Source organism: Cygnus olor, chromosome 16, assembly GCF_009769625.2.
Source record: "Cygnus olor isolate bCygOlo1 chromosome 16, bCygOlo1.pri.v2, whole genome shotgun sequence".
Classification (NCBI taxonomy): Eukaryota; Metazoa; Chordata; class Aves; order Anseriformes; family Anatidae; genus Cygnus; species Cygnus olor.
The window spans coordinates 263,268-283,572 of record NC_049184.1 but is presented as its reverse complement, the minus strand read 5'-3'; the positions used below and the strand labels follow the sequence as shown (position 1 = coordinate 283,572).

Sequence of the window (20,305 nt, the reverse complement as noted above, 5' to 3'; positions counted from 1 at the left end):
TGGGAACGATGGGGCCAGCCTGTGCCGGGGCTGTCTCTTCAGTGGGAGAGATAGGGCCACAGGGCTGGACAGAGAGGAGACATGAGGAGAGGACATGGAGGAGTCAGTAACATGAGCAGAAGCCAAGTCTTCCCAATGGGCCAAGGACTCGGCATGGTGGCCTGGCCGTTGTGCCTTGGGAGGGCTCTTGCTCACACATACAGTTAGGACTACCTTACTTAGTGGGATAGAAGATGCTGTGTGTGCTCTGGGGCAGATCCCCAGCTGTCTGCTCATCGGGTGTCTCTAGCAGGCCAACCCCCCGCCTCGGTGCATCTTGTATTCCAGTAAATAGGGTAACACACAGTGGTGCTTTGAAAAGGATGGACAATATGATGCACCGATGAGAACTAAGATACTCCAGAGAGAGAATACCTCCTGCTTGTGCCTGGGGGTTGTTTCGTGCTCCGGCTGGCAGCAAAGAGAGGGTTAAAAGTAACCAGCAGGGTCAGTTGAGGAAACTTCTCAAGAGCATCACAGTTAAGTTGAATTCAGGTGCCTGCACAGGGCCTGGCTGTGCCCCCCTGCCCCCAGTCAGAACTGGTTATCAGCACAGGAGGACTGAACCCCCGCTCAGTACAGGGCTGAGATGGGCTGGGCTGTGCCCTGAGCCAACCCAGGGCCAGGGCGGAGAGCAGAGGGCCATAGCTGCACAACAATGGGGCTGTGGGCACGGCCATGGGGTGCCCAAGCAGGGCCGTGTAGAGCTACAGGGTGCCAAGGAAGCAGGGGCCCAGCATGCTTCCCATGGCTAGGGAACTCCTTGCTTGCATAGTGGTGACCACTGGCACGCCTGGCCCTTCCCCATCCTGCACACCAGCATGGGACCGCCCCGTGATCAGCACTGCTTGGTGACCAGTCCTGCCTAGGGACTGGGCTCTGCTGGGGGCCAGCCCTGAGGAAAGCTGGAGGGTGCTGGGGAAACTGGAGCTGCTGGTAGGGTATGACAGCTCTGTGTCCAGCGGTGAGGCCAAGAGCCATGCCCCCAAGCAGGACAGGTCACACCAAGCACTGGGCTTGCCTGGTGGAGAAAGGGCTCCAGATGACTCTGTCCTGATGTGACCCTTCCCACCTGCAGCATGTCCCTGAGACAGGGAGATGGAGCCCTGATGCCCGTGTCCCAGCCTGCTGCATGTCTGCTGTGGGCGTGGGCCAGCCCACCCACCTAACTCACGGTCCTCTGCCCACAAGGTCTGTACCTTCAGCTCCTTGATCTTTGTTGGGGTAGTCACCTCCTCGTCCTCTGTCTCGGACCGTCTCCCACTGCCAAACTCACCATCCTCATCCTGCTTCTCACCCTCTGCTCCAGCATCGTGGTTCTCGCTGACGGAGGCCGGGCGTGAGAACTCTGGGTGTACAGGGAGAGCCCAGGTCACAGACAGCAAGCATTTTTTCCCAGCCCTACCTGCCCCAGCCCTCCACCCCAGTCTGGCTAGGAGATGGTGGCTGTGGAGCCCCAAGATCATCTGTAGCAGGAAAGACGTGCCCTAGGGCTTCTTGGCGGTGCTGATGACCCAAAGTTCAGCCCACTTCTCCTTCCCTGCACCACCCTGGCTTCCACACCTGCTTTGTGCACAAGGAGCTGGGGACAGCCCCATCCCCAGGCTGCCCAGACCCCAGCCCTGGCTCAGCGGAGCCAGCTGTGCCTGCGGCCCTGCTGCTCACATGGTTTGAGCCACCACTTGGTGTGGGGACAGGCCAGGGGCATCTAGTCAGGGACAGCCTCCAGAAGTGACCCTGGCTGCACCCCTCTGAACCTTCCTCCTTGCCTCCTTGCTCCCGCCAGCGGACCAATCTCCCTCCCCCTCCCCAATTTGGGGCATACCTCCATCAAGGCTGCGAGACATGGTGTACCGTTTGCTGGAGGAGCGCTCGAAGAAGGGGGCTGGGCGGTCAATGAGGGCGCTGGCCTGCCGTGTCTGTGCCTGCGTCCGCCCGCTGTAGCGAAACTTGGAGCCCATCACCAGGAAGCCCTTCGGGGGTGGCTCTGGGGACACCAGCCTGGGGATGGGAGAGGTGGGGTCGCATCGGCGAGTCCCAGCCATGCCCCCCAGCACTGCCCCCCAACACCGGTGTGCAAAGCAGAGCTGAGACCACGGTGAAGGAGAGAGGCCAGCCACAGCGCAGGGCTAAAGGAGCGATAGGGAGAATTTAGAGCCGTAAGACGAGGACTGAACCAGCAAGTGGTCCTGGGCAGCAGTGGCACAGGGCAGCCAACAGAGCAGAGACGGCTCCCCACATGAGGAGGACAAATGAGAGCCTCCGCACCTGGGGCACAGCAGGTCTGTGGCTGACAGAGGGGCAGAGCTGTTCCCTCCCTGCACACGAAAGGCAGAGTGGCCAGACCCAGGGGGCTGAAAGGCAGGGGACAGCCCACCCGCAAAGAGTGGGAAGATGGCCAGCTCTGCCTGGGAAGGGCACAGGCAGCAGCTGGGGACACTGCAGGAGCTCCCCTTCCCCACACGAATATGCTGGAATGGGCCAGAGGCAGGAGCATGCCTGCCTCTGAGGCCTGGAGAAGGGCTCCTCACCTGAAGAAGGTGTGATGCTCTATGCAGACCTTCCAGAGACGCTTGGCAGAGCGGTGGTTGGGCAGCTTGAAGCCAATGGTGCTCTCAAACTGCTCGTACTTGGGGGAGATAGAGACATGCGGTTACAGGCAGATCCTGCCCTAGAGGATACGGTGGGATGGGATCTGCCTTGCCAAGGCCCTCAGGTTGCCTTGGCAGGAGCCATGACACAGAAAACATCTTCAAAACAATGCTGGAAAGTTCCATGCCCAGTCCCACTGGGTGGTAGGATCATACCGCCTAAATTTTTGGCCTAAGCACTTTCCTCAACTGTAAATGGATTTTCAGTGTGAGAGAAACTCCCTCAAGAAACATAAAACTTTTACGGCTTGTTTTGGCTAGAGAGAGTCTCTCTCTCCATCTCAGATGCACTGTCCACTGGGAAATGTGTGGGTGGAAATGCATTTTCCCATCAGTGCAAGTAAAAGTAAAAAGAGTGAAAGTAAAGTCAGAAAACAATGACAGAAAACGAAAGAAAAGCCTCTTTTTTTTTTTTTTTTTTTTTTTTTGAAGTATGGAAGACAAATATCAAAAACGGTCCTGAAATTCCCTTCCTGGGACACCTTCTTTTACCAGCAGGGTCACAGTGTCTGGCTTATGGGGAAAGAAGTGTGGGGTGTCCTGAGCCTGATGAACTGCTGTGGCCAAAGACATTATGTCAGTGAGAAAATGAGAGTGCAAACAAGAAAGCACTTGCTGAAAGCCTCCATTCACCACAGGAGCTATCCTCTCTCTTGGCCAGCTGAGGCCATTAGCTTGGGACTCCTGGGGCAGAAGATGAGGCTAGGAAAGGACCACCCCACACAGCTCCACTTCAGGCTGCGCTGGGCCCATTGCACTCACCTCACCAGGGCGGATTTTGATGTAGAAGTTGCTCCTCTTGTAGGAAATTTTAAGGATCTTGGGCCAGGCAAAACGGTTGATCCTCAGCCGGTCCCTGTAGATAAGCAGGCCGTTCGCACAGACGCCCAGCATGATGTCGATGCCCTCTGAGTCCTGGAGGAGGCGAGAGGGACAGGAGGAGGTGGTTCAGCAGCCCAGTAAGGACCAGTCCATTCCAGAGTGACATGCTCCCTCCTGCCTAGCACTCTAAGTGGGACAAGTTGGCAGAGGTCACAGAATCACAGGATGGTTGAGGTTGGAAGGGACCATGTGTTTCAATCCCACTGCTCAGGGAAGGCCACCCAGAGCTGGTTGTACAGGACCATGTCCAGATGGATTTTAAATACCTCCAAGGAGGGAGATTCCACAGCCTCTCTGGGCAACAGTGATGTGACAGTCGCCCATATAGTAAAGAAGTGTTTCCTGACGTTCAGAAGTAACCTCCTGTGTTTTAGTTTGTGCCTATTGCCTCTGGTCCTGTCCCTGGGCACCACTGAAAAGAGCCTGGCTCTGTCCTGTCTGCACCCTCCCTTCAGGTATTTATAAACATTGATGACCCTCTTCCAAGCCTTCTCTTCTTCAGGCTGAACTGTCCCAATTCCCTCAGCCTTGCCTCATATGGGAGGTGCGACAGTCTCCTCAGCATCTTGGGGATCCCAGAACTGGACATAGGGCTCCAGGTGTGACCTCACCAGTGCTGAGCAGAGGGGAAGAACCACCTCCCTTGACCTGCTGGTAATGCTCTGCCTAATGCAGCCCAGAATACTATTGGCATACTCTGCTGCAAGAGCACAATGTTGATCGATGTTCGACTTGCCGTCCCCCCCAGGACCCTCAGGGTCTTCCCTGCCCAGCTGCTTTCCCGCCAGGTGCCCCCAGCATGTCTTGGAGCCTGGGCTTGTTCCTCCCCAGGGGCACGACTTGGCACTTCCCCTTGCTAAAATAACAGTTCCAGCCCTGTTCAGCTCTTGCACTCAACAGGCACCCAAAGCAGCTTGCACATTTAAACTCTCTCTCTCTCGTCACTGTACCAACTGTAGGAAACAGGAGCTGGAGCTACTGTAAACCCCGATGTGCCAGGGGTGTGCTGGCACCAGGGCAGAACGGGGCTTGGCGTTGGCCATCGCTCCCACAGCTCCACAGCCCAGTACCTTGGCATGGTGCAGGTCCACCCCGTACATGGAAAGCTTCTTTGCGTTCTCCAGGAAGTGGATTTCTGCTTCCCCAGGAGTCATGCCCCTGCAGAGAGACAGAGACAGGGACACATGGCCAGACGCCCCACAGGGCACAGGCCAGCTCCCCAGTGCCTTCCCTCACCAATAGCCTGTCCCCTTCCGCAGCTCACCGGTAGGTCTTGTGCAGTTCCATGATGCGCTCTTCCAGCTCCCGTGTCTGGTTGGGGGCGAAGCGAAGCTCGCTGACATAGTTGCCCACATGCTCCTCGGCATCGTAATCGCCCAGTTCAGCCTGCACGGCATATGAGCCCAGCAGGGCGTGCGTGACGAAGGAGCAGGGGAGGCGCCCTGTGATGATGTCCGCACGCAGCTGCAGGCACAAGTAGTACCTGCAGAAGGGGACAGAGGGTAAGAGCAGGGCAGAGGCGCGTGCCCTGGAAGCAGGCTGGGGCTCCCAGTGGAGGCTCTGCATGTAAAGAACACCCACTCTGCACCACTCTCCGTGGGACTCCCACCTCCAACAGATGCCTTCCCAGCCCCATTCTGTGTGATTTAGAGGTGCCACGCACAGAGGAAAGACAGCGAGCCTCTGACAACTCCCCTGGCTACCCCTGCTGCTGTCCTGAGTGCTGCCCCTCCTCACGCTTCCCGCCTGGCCCTCTGGAAGCTGTTCCAGCAGCTGTGCCCAAGGGCACACCACGTTGTAGGCTCCTAAGGGCAGTCCTCACCTTGTGATGTCCTCCGTGAGCTGTGCAGGGTCAGGAGGGTAAAACTTCACAGTGAAGGCGAAGTTCCAGAGTCCACCTAGCAAAAATAGGGAGCAGTAAGGGCAGGGGCTACACTGGCTGCCTGCAGGAATCTCCCTCACTCCCGCACACAGAGTGCACACAGCATCCAGGCATTTATTAAAGGGTCCCAGGACTCCACCCAAGCCTGGCACAGGGTCAGGAAGCTCCAAAGGCTGCCATGAGGCAGATGAACCCCTGAGAGGTTGTGCAGCTCACAGCTGCTCTAGCCACTCAGCTGTCAGGACAACAGTGCAATCTGGGTAAACGTCCCCAAACAGCTGGGGATAGAAAACCATCACATCTTGGGACCCACCAGCTCAGCTCACTCCATGTAGAGACCTACACTGTCACAGCAAAAGCCTCACATGTCCTAGTGAGGTGACATCATAGGCAACAGCCCTTCTGCCACTCCAGTGCATGGTGCAGCAAGGCAACACCTTGGACAAAGGCACTCCTGCATCCCAGTACCCATCCCAGTAAGCTCACCCCGCCTCCACCCATCCCCATCCTCCCTGCTCTGGGCAAGAGGAGATGGCACCCAGGGCGGGGACCAGGTCTCAGGTGCTCTCCAGAGGCACAGACGGGGTCTGTGATGCCCGCACCTGTCACGAAGAGGAGGGGAGGTGGGCAGGGCTAACAGACACCTGAATAAGCTGGGCCGTTCCTGGCCCTGACCATGCCTCAGTGCTTGAGTTTGTTGGAGTGCCCCATCAGTTGATTTAACTTACTAACCTGACAGAAAAGGACGATCATTTTCTGCCACACTACTAAAATGAGCTGATGGAGGGCACAGCAAGGACTGAGCAGCCAGGGACAGTGCACTAGCGAGGGGGCAATGAGCAGGGAGGCTCTCTGCCACAGCGGCTGAACCTGCACGGGGCCTGGTTTCCAGCCACTACCTCCCAGGTTTCTCATGTGTGACCCCGTGGAACACCAGGCTCCCGGCAACATCCCTGCCCCGTCCTGTGATCAGCCGGAGACCTAGAACCCACCAAGGGCACAAAGTTACAAGTGGAGATGAGGGCTCAGCCCAACCGCAAACAGTGGCTGGGGCTGAGCTGTCTGGGAGCCCAGCACTGGGGAGGAATGGCCCTCCCCAACCACTTACTGCGGATCTGCTTCTTGATCTCCTTGGAGGGGTCCAGCCAGTTCTGAAAGGAGGAGACAACATGTCAGGGGGCTGGGGACCCCGCTCAGCAGTGGGGTGGCTGTAGAGGGGTTCCCCATCCTCACCTTCTGGCTGTCGGAGTCGCAGAAGGTAAGGCCGAAGTAATCCTTCTCCAGAAGGTTAAGGTGCTCACACACCATGTCGAAGAGGACCTGGCCTCGGGCATGCTTCTGCAGGAGACAGAGAGGCTCACAGTGAACCAGCTCCCTCGTGTCGCCAGAGAGCCAACAGGAGAAGGCAGCACCCGCTGGACACAGGACACCTCTGTCCCTGCCTGCATCGGTGTTGGCTGGGAGCAGCCCCAGGATCAGGGCAGCCCTGGCCCCCCCAGGCCACCACACAAAACTGCTGGGAGCTGCCTTTGAGAGCAGCCCCCTTGTCTGGCAGTGCTTGGCCTGGGCCCACAGACCCCATCGGGGCACCATGTGCTCCCCAGGCCGCACAGCCCACGGTGCAGCCCGTGGCAGGTCCCATAGGTTGGGGAGACCCAGCGGCCACCTGGCTCATCCCCCATCACACCAGGGGACGGTGGTGCCAAACCAGAGCAGGGTGCAGCCAGACCAGGCACCTCTGCTCCAGAGCAAAGGGTTGGGACAAACACGTCCCAGACCTCGTGGTGGATGCTGCTGCCTGTAGGCCAAGCTCCTTCCCAACGCCCTCCTCACAGCACAGCAGGACGGAAGAGAAGCACGAAGAGCCTAAGACGCATGCTATGATGGAGGATGCCCTCATTACTGGTCCTTTGAACTCCCTTGTGTATTTTCTCTTCACTACCGGTAGCAGCGAGGCCCATGATTGCTCACGGAGAGGCTCATATGTTTCTCATGCATTTACAGACTTCTCCGACCAGTAGCTCCTGATTTACCCTCTCTGAGGTACCCATTTCTTTGAGTACCTCTACCAAGCGCTACAGCACTGGAGCCACTCTCACAGAAACCAGCACAACTACAATGTCTCACTGCTGCCAGACCCCAGCCCTGAGCTCCTCCTGACATCCAGATCTCCTCCAGACCCCAGCAGTTCCTGCCATACCCTTTCTGTATCCTCCCCTTCCAGCTAACCCAGATTTCCACAGCAGGGGTTCAGCACACAGCACACGGAAGGGTGTAACACCAAATGGTTTGATTTCCCTTTCTGATTTTCACAGAATTAAGCATTAACATCCTCTGCATGCAGACAAGGCAAAACTATTTCCATGGGGCCCAACAGAGAGAAAGAAGAAATTCAGCACAAGCCTTTCTGCGCTAAACAATTCCTCCTCCTCTCCCCTACACCCCAAATTACATTTTTAGACAGCAGAAGCTCTGTGTTTGCTGAGTCAACCCTGTCCTCTGCACTGCAACAACAGAGAACTTGACCTCACTGTGAATAAAGCCCTGCATGCCCCAGCTCACTGCCAACATCAAGCACTGGGAACAAAACCAGACTAGAAACAAAGCCTGGGCGGGGGCTGGGACTGTAATGCTCTGCTTTTCCTAAGCTTGTTGAGAATCATTGTTCTGCTAACGAAGCAGCCAGCCATTGTACATCCCAGATTTGTGTTTGCATGCAGGTTTTGCTTGGTAAATGAGAATGGGGATCTGGGGAAGGATGACACCACCACATGATGCTTCAGGGCTGACCGAAGTCACTCCTTTGCCCCATGAGCCCACCGCAGTCACAGGAGCACTCGGCTCTGGTTATATTGTTGGAAGAGACTTTCATCTTCATGACAATCCATCTTTCCACAGCCACTAAAGCTCTCTGTGACAGACTTTACCACTAAAGTGACAGTAAGGGCTGCTGGAGCACAGAGATCAAAGGCACCACTGCTGGTGCTGGAACCCAGAGGCCAGACCTCCCCCGCCAGCTGCCTTGGGGCATTCACTATTCCTGTGCAGCCACAGAGAGCAGGAGCGTTCCTTATGTTCGTTAATCCTGTGCAGCCGAGACCTCGTGGAGCCAGGACCTGCATACAGATGCAGGTCTGCTGTGCGCAGCCTGAGCTGTTGCCACCCTGCTGAGAACAAAAACCCCTCCACCCACTCACCAGCAGCAAGTGCAAAGGTCTCCCTGACAAAGGCTCCAGGATCTCTGCTTCTGAACAGTTTCAACTTCTGCATTTTTAAGCAAAGTTTCTCAGAAATGTCCCTCTGACCAGGAAGATGCTGCAGGTCAGAGACATGCTGCCTCCTTGAATGCAGGCAGGAGACAGAAGCAAGTGCAGAAATGGGCACACCCGGCCCACAACCCTTCTCCGAGCTGCCTCTTCCCCACAGTGGGTTCACAAAGCCCCCACCCCAGCCCAAACTCTGGGCTTGATTTAATTCTAGGTGTCTCCTAACCCTGTGCTGACAGCAGCTGAAGCAGACCTGCAGCATATCCCAGTGTAAAGGTGGCCACTGGCAGGCACCAGTCCCTTTTGTCCCTTCCTGCAGCAGCAGCCACTACCAGGGAAACACACGCTCGCCCACACTCGCATTGCACGCTTGCGACACTGCACAAATAGCGAGCAGCCCACACACCCACAGCAGGGTGCCCAGGCCCGCTGCTCTTGCCAACGCACATGAGGGTGCATCGACAAGGACATGCATGTGTATCACCTTTATTTACTCACACACACACACTGCTGCCAGGCTTCAGCACACGTCCCAGATGGTCCCTGGCCTGCCAGTTTTATGGGGAAGGACACAAGGGATGAAAACAGGGAGAATGGGGTGAGGTGCAGTTTGTAATGCTGCCAAAACCCATGTGGGTCTGTGTGCACACATGCAAACCCATCTCGGGGAGCCATGTGTATCTGCACATGTTGGCCTCTTTGCACAAACACATGCACACACATCCTCTGCCTTGGCACGTGGGACAGCAAACACGCTGTGCTCTTGAGGTGTCAACAGAAACGCTGGCATACATATGTGTCATGCACATATTTTCATGCAGAGCTTTATCTCCATCTATTAAGCTTCTGCTTTCGACACACTGTTTTCCATAGCGAGTAGCTAACAAATTTGGACTCTCTAAGCTGAAATTTCCTGCTAAGGTCTATCTTTCCAGATTTTTTGTTTGTTTTGAAATTCCAACTTAAACGGTCATTTCTGTCGATCATTTTGTCTGTATGACAAGCACTCCAAAGCTGTCCTTGGAATAGCCCTGACATCAAGGACTTGCTGGAGGCCAGCTGTGGGCTGGGCAGGGTTCCTAGGCTGAGACGTGTCCCCTGCTCAGCTCCGGTGCGCTCCTCTGACTCACCTCCACTTCGCACTCATACTCAGAGGCATCAAGCAGGGTCACTCTGCAGAGGGCACTCTTGATTTTCTTGTTAATTTTCTGGGGCGACTTCTGGGTCTTGCTAGGCGTTGTTTTATCAGAGAGCCCATCGGTCTCGCTGTAGTCCTTTTCTTCCATGTCTGTGCCCTGGAGGGTGAGAGATGCACAGAGTTACTTGGCACCGCTGCCAGGATGGGAGCCCTTGCAAGGCCAGCAGAGGAGGCCAGCACTGCCTCTGCCCCTTAGCAATACAGGATCCCACAGCTAGGAGCTCATCCCTGAGCCCCCACCCCCAACTGTTGCCACAGCCACGGTTGGAAGAGAGACTGCAAAAAGAATGCCTGTGGGCCTGTTGTTGGTCCAGCAGCTGAGACCTCCCTATCTGGCTGCCTCCTGCAGCAGGCAGGGCTGAGGCAGCTCTGTGGCTGCTGGAAGCACTGGCAGCAGCATGGAGCTGGGGGTCCCCTGCGGTGGCAGCTCTTGGGGAACTGCAATTGCTCCCAGCCCTGCTGGGGCAGCTCAGCTGCTGGGACGCTTGGCCACCTGCTTCCTTCTCCTGCCCCGGAATTGCATGAAGCAGCAGTGTCATTTCTAGCCACTATCAGCACTTTGGACCATTTTTTTTTTTTTTTTTTTTCCTTTTCCTGTGCACAGGCACTACTGCTCTGCACAGGCTGGTGCAGGCAGCTGTGAGGCAGCCAGCAGAGCCCATGCACTGCACCAGGCGTGTAGGGCTCCCACACATACATGCCCAGGCTGCCTTGCTCAGGAAGGGAACCGCAGTGCGGAGCTTGGGAAAAGTGGCTGTGCCAACCCCACGCCCAGCAGGCAGGGCCTCTGCCCTGTGCCAGGGGGCACACCTGACGCCCAGGGAAGTCAAGAGGCTGCAAAGCCACAGCGCAGCAAACGTCCCTGCAGAAAGCAGTGCTTACATATGTAGGGTCTGTCACAGAGCAGCTGGGGCCACCTCCTCTCTGCGGCAGCAGGCTTGGGGGCTGGACGAGCTGAGTGCCAGGCTCTGCCCTGCTCCAAAGTATGGGTCTGATGCCAGGAGCTGCTGGCAATGGCTGAAGGCCTGATGGGCATCCAGACCCACAGTCTTTCCCTTGCTGTCCCACCTGGGCCACAGCTCCTGTCCCTTGCCTACTCACCGGCTCCACGTTTCGGGCGTCGGGCTGCGCCCCAGACTTCTCGTTGGCCTCAGCTTCCCGGCTGGCAGCCACGGCAGTGGGGCCGTGGGTGGCTGCCTCCAGCTGCTGCTGTGGGGCCTCCTCCTGCGCGTTCTTCACCTCCGAATCAGGACCTGTCTCTGTTGTCATGGCTGCTCGTCACCCTGCCCTGGCACTGAGATAGAGAGACAGAAAGCGTCACACCAGCAGCCCAGCCCCACACCGGCAGCCCTGCTCCCTGCTCCCATGTGGACCCAAAGTCCCTAGCATCGAGCTGCCCCGACGCAGACCGCTATGTGCATTCTGCCCTGCCAGCCACGGATGAGAAAGAGCTCAGCCTCCAACCCTGTGGCAGCCTGAGGCTGGGCATGGAGAGGGATGGCAGCACCTCAACCCAATGGCAGCTGCAGCCGGCTGGGGAGCTGGGTGCAGCAGGGCAGGCAGGGTGCATGGGGGCAGGCAGGATGCCAGGCTCCCTCCCCAGCACTGTACTCACAGAGCTGGGGCTGTATCCCTGCTCTAGGGCCTTTGTTAACTGCAGCAGAATATATGTATATATATCTCCTACATAAATATGTATAAATATTTATACATGGAATATATATATATATATATATATATATATATAAAACCAATGAAAGATTTTATTCTGGGAAGAAAAAATGAGGCTTTGAGTCAGGTTAAAATGCTGCATTAACACAGGAATTTGCAATCATGGTCAACTCTACATACTGCATCCGGGATGGCTGTTTTCTCCCCTCTGTATTCCCACTAGCCCAGCACGCTGGGTTCCCACAGCCAGCAAGGCTGAACCCTGCACGGTAGGCGGGACAAAACCTGCCTCCAGCTCCAGCTGTCCATCCTGTGCAAGATGCACAAACAAAACTAGGGCCAGGAACACAGGGGGAAGGCAACTTCAGTGCTTACTGTCCCTCACTGGGGTGCTGAGTAACATATTTTTGAAATCGTGCCCTTTACGTTGTCCTTTATGCACATTATGCTTGCAGCACGCTATCTCCTTCCCCCAGAAAAGCTGTACTACATGCAGGAAAGCACGAACTAAGAGAATATATCTGCTGGCATGGGCACCTCCAGCCAGGCCTCGCTGTTCAGAGTATGAGGTGGAGAAACCGAGGCACAGAGCCCCGCTTTTGGCTTCTGCCAATGCCCCTGACAAGCCCTCACCAGGGCAGCACAAGGCACAGTAGCAGTAGATGAGGCAGCCCCTATGCTCACCTCCTGCACAGGCAGTCTGAGCACGTGGCTTGAGGCTGCAGGGCGGGTGTGGGCAGCCATGGGGCTGGGGGGGGCTCCTGGGGATGGCCCCAGCTCCCACAGGACGTCGAGCACCTTTTGTACCCATCACCCTTCTGCCACTTGGGCTGCTCATACCCTAGCAGTACTTGCCTGTGCTAACGCAGGGATGAGCTCGCAGCATGGCTCCAAGCCTGCCCAGGGGCTAGGGAATTTGCTTGGTGACACTGCATCCCACCGCTGTCACCTCTGACTACCCAAATGTTCTGGCAGATATGAGAGCAAGAGCCAAGGTCAGGACCACCACCTATGGCAGCAGGAAAAAGACTGCTGCGTCTGCCTGGGACGGAGTTCCCTTTCCCCACAGCAGCCCATAGGCAGGACAGCACGGACACAGCACCGGCGTTTTGCCCTGTGCGGGCACAGCATCGGGGCTGCCTCCAGCCCCCACCGCCAGCAGGCTGGGGGTGGGCAAGTGCTGGGGAGGGGCCGTGGCCAGGGCAGCTGGCCGGGACCCACCCAAGGCATGTTCCACACCGTGCGGTAACAGGCCCAGCAACAAGAGCTGGGGCAGGGGAAGGAGAAGGGGGGGCTCTCCTTACGAAAGCGTCTGTCCTCTCGAGCCACCGCTACGCGTGCTGAGGCCCTGCTCCCCAAGGCGTGGCTGCACATCACTTGCTGATGGGAAGTGGAGGATAATTGTTTTCTCTCTTTGCCTCCTTGTGGCCTTTACTGGTTTTTATTCTTTTCCTTTTAACCGTGCCTATCTCAACCCTTGAGCCTTTTTTCTTCCCCATCATATTTTCTCCCCCCTGTTCTTTTGAGGAGGGGGAACGAGAGCACGGCATGGTGGCGTTCAGCTAGCCCTCAGCAAGAAACCCCCACAGCATCTCACATTGCATCTTTCAGGTGTCCTCAGCAGAGAGTGGAGTTGTGAAACTTCATCCAGACTGATCCATCTGAGGTCACCACAGAAAGACTCAGTTGACACCAAAAGAGCTGGAATTTCTCCCTTGCCCCTGTCCCAAGAGGCATGGAGTGGCCAGCCCCACGTGTACATGGCCAGGGACAGGCAGGACGACCTGCCTCTGCCTCCTGAGAAACACCCGCTCGCCTGACAACCCCCAGCGCTCAGCTGAGGGCATGAGAATATTCTGAAGGTCACCACTGGTTTATTTTTTCCATGGAGGAAATGGGATGGAGGGCTGCTGCTTTTCAACTTCAGATAAAAGTTACATGCTCCCACTTCAAATGGGTGCATGAAACACTTCAAAACACTTCTTGATGTGTGATTTTTTAAATTAATGTGGAATCTCTAAATAGCAATAGTCACTTTGGGCCAAAACCACCCTAAATTTTTCACTTAAAGTTTCTAAACTTTCTTACAAATGAAGTATGTGTGTCCCCACTCCAACGTGTCGATCCCCACGGAAACACCTCAGCTATAACTGGATTGGTTTCACCCAAAGGTGGCAGGCTGGGGCTTCATCGCCACTCTCATCGCACACCTGCATGAGTGTATGCGGTGCCCACCTGGAGAATGAGCTCCAGGGGCGCCGTGCTTTGGGCTGTAAGGTACGGGGACCTGCTGCAGCAGGCGAGAGCACAATGCAGAAGCTTCAGGGTGGCTGAGCCAACGGGTAACGTTGCCAGAAGAAGCACCGAGCCCTAAGGAAGGGGCCTGACGTGGCCCCAAAGACCTTTCATCTCCTCACTCACATCCTACCCTGCCTTCTCCTGCCCTCTGCCACCCCACCTTGGCCCCCTCTCACCAGTCCCAGCATGGCGCACCCCCACCGGCCGTTCCCCCTCTTGGATTCAGGTGCCACCCGGCTCCTTGGCAGCACCAGCACCTCCATCCCTGGGCCACAGCAGGAAGCTAAGGCTTAGCATGGGTGCAGAGCAATCCAAGCACCAACACCCAGCAGGGGCACGGCAAGGGCCCATCCAGCCCATCCCCGTGAGTGCCCAGGAGGCCACGTGGGGCCCCTCGGTGCTCTCAGGTCAGGGCTCGGAACCAGCTGCACACTGCAAAAGCTGTGGGCTCACTGCATCAGCTGCAGCTCAGCGCTGCTAGGGAGTAAAAGGCTGAGCTGTCGCTTGGAAGGGCATAACGGCTGGCAAGTTCATAACTAACGAGCTTTTGGGAGCTTTTCTTGGGCAGCACCAGCAGCAGCCAGGGTCCAAGTTGAGACCCCATCTCCTGTGCAGCCCAGGCTGTGCCCTGTTTCACCAGCCCAGCTGAACACATCCCCAGGGTCACCCCAAGGCAAAAGGGGCACGGGGAAGGCAGAAGCAGGCACCGGGGGGCCAGGGATGCTCGAGGCTGGCTGGGCACTGGGGTCAGCCTCAGCCTGGCTCCTTCCTGTCCCCGTGCAGGACGCTGCCACCCTCCAGCACCGCCAGCGCTCCATCAAACAGCACGGCCCATGGCTGCTGGAGGGCCAGCCACAGGAGAAGGCTTCCGAGGAAGGCAGGAACACCAGTGCACTGACTGTCCCCACAGTGCTCGGGGACACAGACTGGCTTCCCACCACAGCATCATGTCTCCCAGCCATCCTCCATACAGACAAACATGGCCCACACTCCCAGCTCATTGTTAACAAGCAATTCCAGCCCCTTCTTCCCCCTGGGGAGCCTGGTCAGCTCATTTTCCCCAAGGATTTTGCTGCATCACTCAAGGGCTCCAAAACCAGAGGATGTTTATTACCAGAGCATCTATGTGACTTAAGCAGGAATTATCTGAGCTTCAAAGATGGAAAACACACTGCCAGACAGCAAGAAGCTGGTTGTGCAGTGCTTGCCGTCTCACACTGCTTTTCGGACACAAAACTCAGCTCCTGCCACCTCCCCTTGCAGAAAAAAAGTTCAGCACCTCTGCACAGGAAACCCCTGATGTGGAGAGCCATGGGTGCAATAGGAAAAGGACATAAACCATCCTTTTGGCAGCTTGCTACGACCTAACATGCATTTGGCACCACAAACTGACAGGAGAGGTTTAGATCACAAGTGCAGCTAAACTGTTTGAGACCAGTGAAAATGCTGTCCCAAACAGGTTTTTTTTTTTTTTTTTTTTTTCTCTAAACATTGCCTACAGGACAAGACCCAAACCTCCAGGGTAAGCAGCCTGCCCATGCTGTCCTGTCGCTGTCCCTGGCTCCCGGTGTCACTCCTCATGCATCACCCTGGAGCAAAGCCGTGCCCAGCACAGCTCCTCTGGTGTGTGGGCTGAGCCGCCTGTGCCAGAGGCTGCCACCCTGCACCTCCTCAGCACTCCTGTCCCACCACCTGGCAGCCTCACAATTTCCATTTCAAAGCCAATCTGCACAGGCAAGATTAACTCCACTATTCCCTTCCAGTTCTGCTGAGAAAACCACAGCACCCCTGGAGCCAGCTGTGGGCAGGTTCTGACTTCACGAGGCTGCTGCTGCACTGCTGAGACCGAGGCCAGAGCATTACCAGGGCCAGTGGCGTGCCATGGTGCAGGCTGGCACTCAGTAGTGATTTTGCCAGTGGCTTCCACCACGCTCTGCTGATGCTGAGCACTGCTGGGACTGCAGATCCCACTCCAGCGCAGGGACGTGTTGCCCCAGAGCACCCAGTCCCTGCCCTCTGCCTACACCCCCAACCCAGCACCTCGCCCCTGCCCTTCTCACACAGCCCAGCTGCCGTTTACTCCCGGCACCCCTCTTCTGCCCTGTCCCAGCCCGTCGCAGGCTCTGCCCACCCACGCCTTGCTCCCCAGCTCTTGTGCCAAGGCCAGCAGCGGTCAAGGCAGGATGGGCAGGAGGGGGTGGGCGCCATCCTCCCAGCCCCTTCCTCTGCCCACCCTCCCAACCCCGTGGCTGGCAGCAGGGACAGGGCGCTTGCTGGAGGACTCCTCTGCACCTGCAGGCCACAGGACTGCATGCCACACACAGCTGGTTTCCCCAAACCTGATTTTTGGAAACAGCCATCGAACTAATGCTGAAACTTGATACAAAATCAGCTGGAGGATATTCACAGCATGGCGAACTTGAGGTCACACAGCTGGAGCTGGTCAGAGCTCCAAGCTGCAGAGACAGGCACACCAGAATGGCAAAAAAGCCTTAATGGGATCACAGGTGGACCTGCCTGCAATGCCTACGATCTCCCATAATCTCCTCCCTCTTCTCTTTTTCTTGGTGTTTTCCTCCTCACCCCCCTTCAAGCTGGTGTGTGGATTCATGGATTTCCCAGAAGCTCTGCCCCCACACTTCCCCAGCACATCACAGCTTGAGCCTCCGCAGCGCTTCCCTCCCAGAGCTTCCCCTTCCCTGCTGCCTCCAAACAAACAGGGTTTTGCCTGAGCCTGCTTTCCGCTTCCACCTTCCCATTCACTCTGTGCTGCTGGGTTAGCTTTAAAGGCTGAGCATCCCTCTTTGCTCCCAGGCTTAGCCATCCTCTCCTTTCTCTTCCCTGAGGATGCTGCCTATGCAGAAGCTGGGGATGGAGGTTTCTGTTTCTGAAGCATCACACGTGTATTCCTGCAAAGCCCCCTGTGCAGGACGGAATGCCTGCACAGGCATCCCAAACCTCAGAGTAACCAGGGTGCTCGGAGCTGGACAGCAACCAGGCGGTGCCCTTCACCCTCACCACTGCGTACAGCAGCTGCCAAGGGCCCCACAGGGCTGCTCTGGGCAGCAAAATCTGCTGCCACGCTGCAGGACAGACCCTGGCCCCAGGACAGACCGCGGCCCCAGGGACTGCTGGAGATGTGCTGCTCCCAGCAAAACAGCACCACTGTGGGGAGCGCCACGAGGGAGGTGGCAGCCTCGCGACTCCACACGTGGGGGCCCAGCTACCTCACCGACCGCTCAGACACAGGCAGCAGCTTTCCAGAGCTGACTCCAGCCCTCAGAGGGGCTGAAGAGCTTGCCAGGCCCCCAGCAGCCGTGCAGGTATACTGGCAGGCCTCAGGTGTGGTGAGGAGCGCAGGCAGTGCCTTCCAGTCATCCTGGAAAAAACAGAGGAGCCCAAGGGAACGTGTGCCCAGCCATCCCAGCAAGGAGGCTGGGTATCCTCCAGGGACAGGTAAAAGCAGAAGGAGGACACAGATCCCCAAAGCCCTGGCACTACACAGCGCCCAAGTCCAGCGCCTGCCACCAAGCTGTCACCCAGCCTGGTCCTGGAGGCAGCTGGGAGGCTCACAAACCCCAGACCGGCTGCACCTGTGCATGGCTAGCCCCCTGCACTGTGGGAGCAGCCCAGAGCACCCTGTTTGCAGGCAGCGAGCCCTCTCACACACAGCTCTGCCACAGGCCTTGCAACAAGGCCAAAAAATCCTACCAGCTGCCCTGGTAACAGAAGGGGGAGGAGGTCAGGAACATGGGGTGCTCCCAGCTCCTGGAGAGCGAACACCACTCCTCCTCCTGCAGGGCTGGACGGGACGGAGACCTGCACAGCCGCACCCTGCTCCCCAGCTGGAAAACTGCCCGCCCCCTCGCCCCCTGCCCAGTCTCTAGGACCCACAGCACACCCAAACTGCTGCTCTGCTGGGCAGGCGCTGCTGCTGAAAGCCCAGATGCTGCAGCTGCCTGCAGGGAAGCAGCCAGGTCCAGACGGCCCTGGGCAGCCCGCAGTGCCACAGAGCATCCTGCATGGTTGCCTTCTGCATAGCGGGGCAGTTCCTACCTTGGCGCAAGCTCCCGGTCCCCATGCTGCCAGCACAGCTCCTCTCCGCCAGGCTGATGCCGTGCACAAGGCAGCGCTTTCTGCAGAGCAGGCGCTTCCTCAACTCCAACACCCCCGCGCATTGATTGATGCGTACTGCAGCCGCAGCGGAGCTGGGAACTGGGCTGCCTTCCTGCCCTGCCAGCCGGGGACCTCCCTGCTCCCCCCCTGCAGCGCTCAGGCTCCCCCAGGCTGGGCTCCCACCTCACCAGGAGCTCTGCACCTGCACTGCAGCCCTCGGCACTGCGCAGACCCCATAGGGAAAATTATGCCAGCCCTGTCCGCCTCCCTCCCGGTGCTCAGCCTCTCTCACCTGCAAACATCTGACTCATCCCAGGCCAAGTATCAGAGGACAGGCTGCGATCATTCCGGCGTCCTTCCCATACACACAGTAGCAGGGAAGGAGCTCCACCACTCAGCTCCTACGCGGGGTTTTCATCAAGGAGCTGGGCCTGCTGTACAGGTTCATTCTGAGTCAATGCGGCACTTCTGGGCATCACCCAGGTCTCTTTAACAGGTTGTAGGGCAGAAAATACCATGCTACCTCTGGAATGTGATATCCAAGTACCCCACTTGCACTAGTTCAGCAGTCAGATCGAAGATGTACTGACAGCAAAAGCTGAACAGAAGCTCTTTCATCAGCCCTGTCCACACCAAAGAGCTGAGCGTGACATCCAGCATCTCTCTGCTTATGGGACATGTGGCTCCTTGTCCCAGTCTGCCCCCCCAGGGAGGAAAAACACCACAGAGCACACGCTGGGGCCAGTTACTGCACCACATGTGTACTGCACCCCCATGGTACCCAACAGCACAGGGTGCCTGAGTATCCATTAAAGCACAGCGCTAACATCACCGCAGCAGAGGATGGATCCTGCTTTCAGTGAGCAGCAGGAAACCCCAAAGCACAAGCGGGCGCACTGGCAGAGCTGCTGTGGGACAGCCCAGGTAGCGCCCAGCACCCCTGACCTGAGCAGCCCATGGGGGGCAGGCAGCATGGGGGCTGCACTTGCCCCTGCCCTTGTGCCGCACTCACTCTTGCAGGGAAGCAGTGGCTGCGGGGCCACGCTGCAGCAGGCTGGGGCCTCGCGGAGGGCACCCAACTTGCACAGTTCAGAGAGGGGCAGCTTTCAGTGCTAGGCCTCTGGCTGCTCTCATGTAGCAAAGAGTGGTATAACAAGCAGAGCTGCTCAGCAGGAGGACCAGGGAGGACACGACTACAGAATTGCAGCCCGTGGACCCAGCACCCCCCAAACAATGCAGCACTCTGCTCCTGCCCTGCCACGAAGCATGGCCACACAGCAGCACCCAGTAGACAGGTTCCACACCAGAGGTGATCACCTCTCAGCCGTGGCTCCTCGAAGCTTGGCCTTCTTGCTCCTATGTCTGGCAGCCGGGGCTGTCCGTGGCTGTCCAGGCAGCTGGGGCAGGCAGGCAGTCTGACAGCAAGGGCTGGGCAATGCTTGCCAGGCACCAACAGCAGCAGCCAAGCAGCCTTGGAAGAGCAGTGCTCAGGGAGCAGCCACCAGTTTGTACAAATGCCGATGAAAACTACAGAGCACTCCAGGCCATCAGGAGCCCGACGACAAGAACAAGGCAGATAAAGTCTGGAGATACGCCAGCAGACCCCAGGCAGCCCTCAGCAATCAGGGGTAGGCACCCACCCACAGTCTGGCCACCTAGAACCTGACTGCGCCAAGGGCAGAAGCAGAAAACCCTGCTCAGCCCTGTCTGCCAGCAGCCACCAGAGCAAGCTCCCCAGAGTGCCCACTGCTCACTGCGTGACACTCACAGTTCTCCACCACCAGGACCTCATGCTCCTTCCCCAGGAGCATTCACCTTAGGGGGAAACAAAAGGGCAGGGACCAGGCTGCAGCCCTGAGGGTAAGCCAGTTGGATGCTGGCAGCATATCAGAGAAACAGGCTTTAACGCGAAGATTTCCCCACCATCACCAGCATGGGTGGTTGCTTGAAGACTTTTGATGGGAAGAAGAGTGTGCCAAATAGTTCTCGGGGGGTTGAAGAGACTCGGATGACACTGCCTGTCAGCAGTACATCCTCAGCCAACACCATCCTGTTTGTACCAAAACTGTAAGGCCAGGTACAGACAGGAGGAGGAGGCAGAAAGGGAGAGATGGAGCAGAGAGAGACCCTGAGACCATAACCATGGCTCAGATTGGACTTGACACATGATGGGAAGGACCTAATTTATCATGTCATGCACACCCCAGCACAACAACAGCTCAGCCAAACTCCCCAGCCCTTAGCAGCGTGGCCCACAGCACGAGGGAGGCAGCAGCAGCACTGCCACCTAACACCGTGCCAC

The 20,305-nt window shown here is 57.3% G+C and overlaps 1 protein-coding gene across 25 annotated transcripts in view; it reads right to left on the bottom strand.

Annotated features, from left to right (window-relative positions):
- Nucleotides 1-20,305, bottom strand: part of EPB41L1 (erythrocyte membrane protein band 4.1 like 1) — an 80,236-nt gene that overhangs the window by 27,392 nt on the left and 32,539 nt on the right. For 13 of the 25 annotated variants that reach the window (XM_040575491.1, XM_040575497.1, XM_040575501.1 and 10 more), the window contains 12 exons: nucleotides 11,020-11,212; nucleotides 9,851-10,015; nucleotides 6,688-6,792; nucleotides 6,563-6,605; nucleotides 5,395-5,470; nucleotides 4,837-5,055; nucleotides 4,643-4,730; nucleotides 3,453-3,605; nucleotides 2,571-2,668; nucleotides 1,865-2,040; nucleotides 1,239-1,387; nucleotides 415-450 (listed from right to left, as the gene is read on the bottom strand). In XM_040575491.1, coding sequence (XP_040431425.1) covers nucleotides 415-450; nucleotides 1,239-1,387; nucleotides 1,865-2,040; nucleotides 2,571-2,668; nucleotides 3,453-3,605; nucleotides 4,643-4,730; nucleotides 4,837-5,055; nucleotides 5,395-5,470; nucleotides 6,563-6,605; nucleotides 6,688-6,792; nucleotides 9,851-10,015; nucleotides 11,020-11,187 — 1,476 coding nt within the window. In that variant the 5' untranslated portion in view covers nucleotides 11,188-11,212. Of the gene's footprint in view, nucleotides 1-414; nucleotides 451-1,238; nucleotides 1,388-1,864; nucleotides 2,041-2,570; nucleotides 2,669-3,452; nucleotides 3,606-4,642; nucleotides 4,731-4,836; nucleotides 5,056-5,394; nucleotides 5,471-6,562; nucleotides 6,606-6,687; nucleotides 6,793-9,850; nucleotides 10,016-11,019; nucleotides 11,213-17,943; nucleotides 18,226-20,305 lie in introns of those variants that run through there. The other 12 variants (XM_040575514.1, XM_040575517.1, XM_040575502.1 and 9 more) reach the window with 2 other exon arrangements.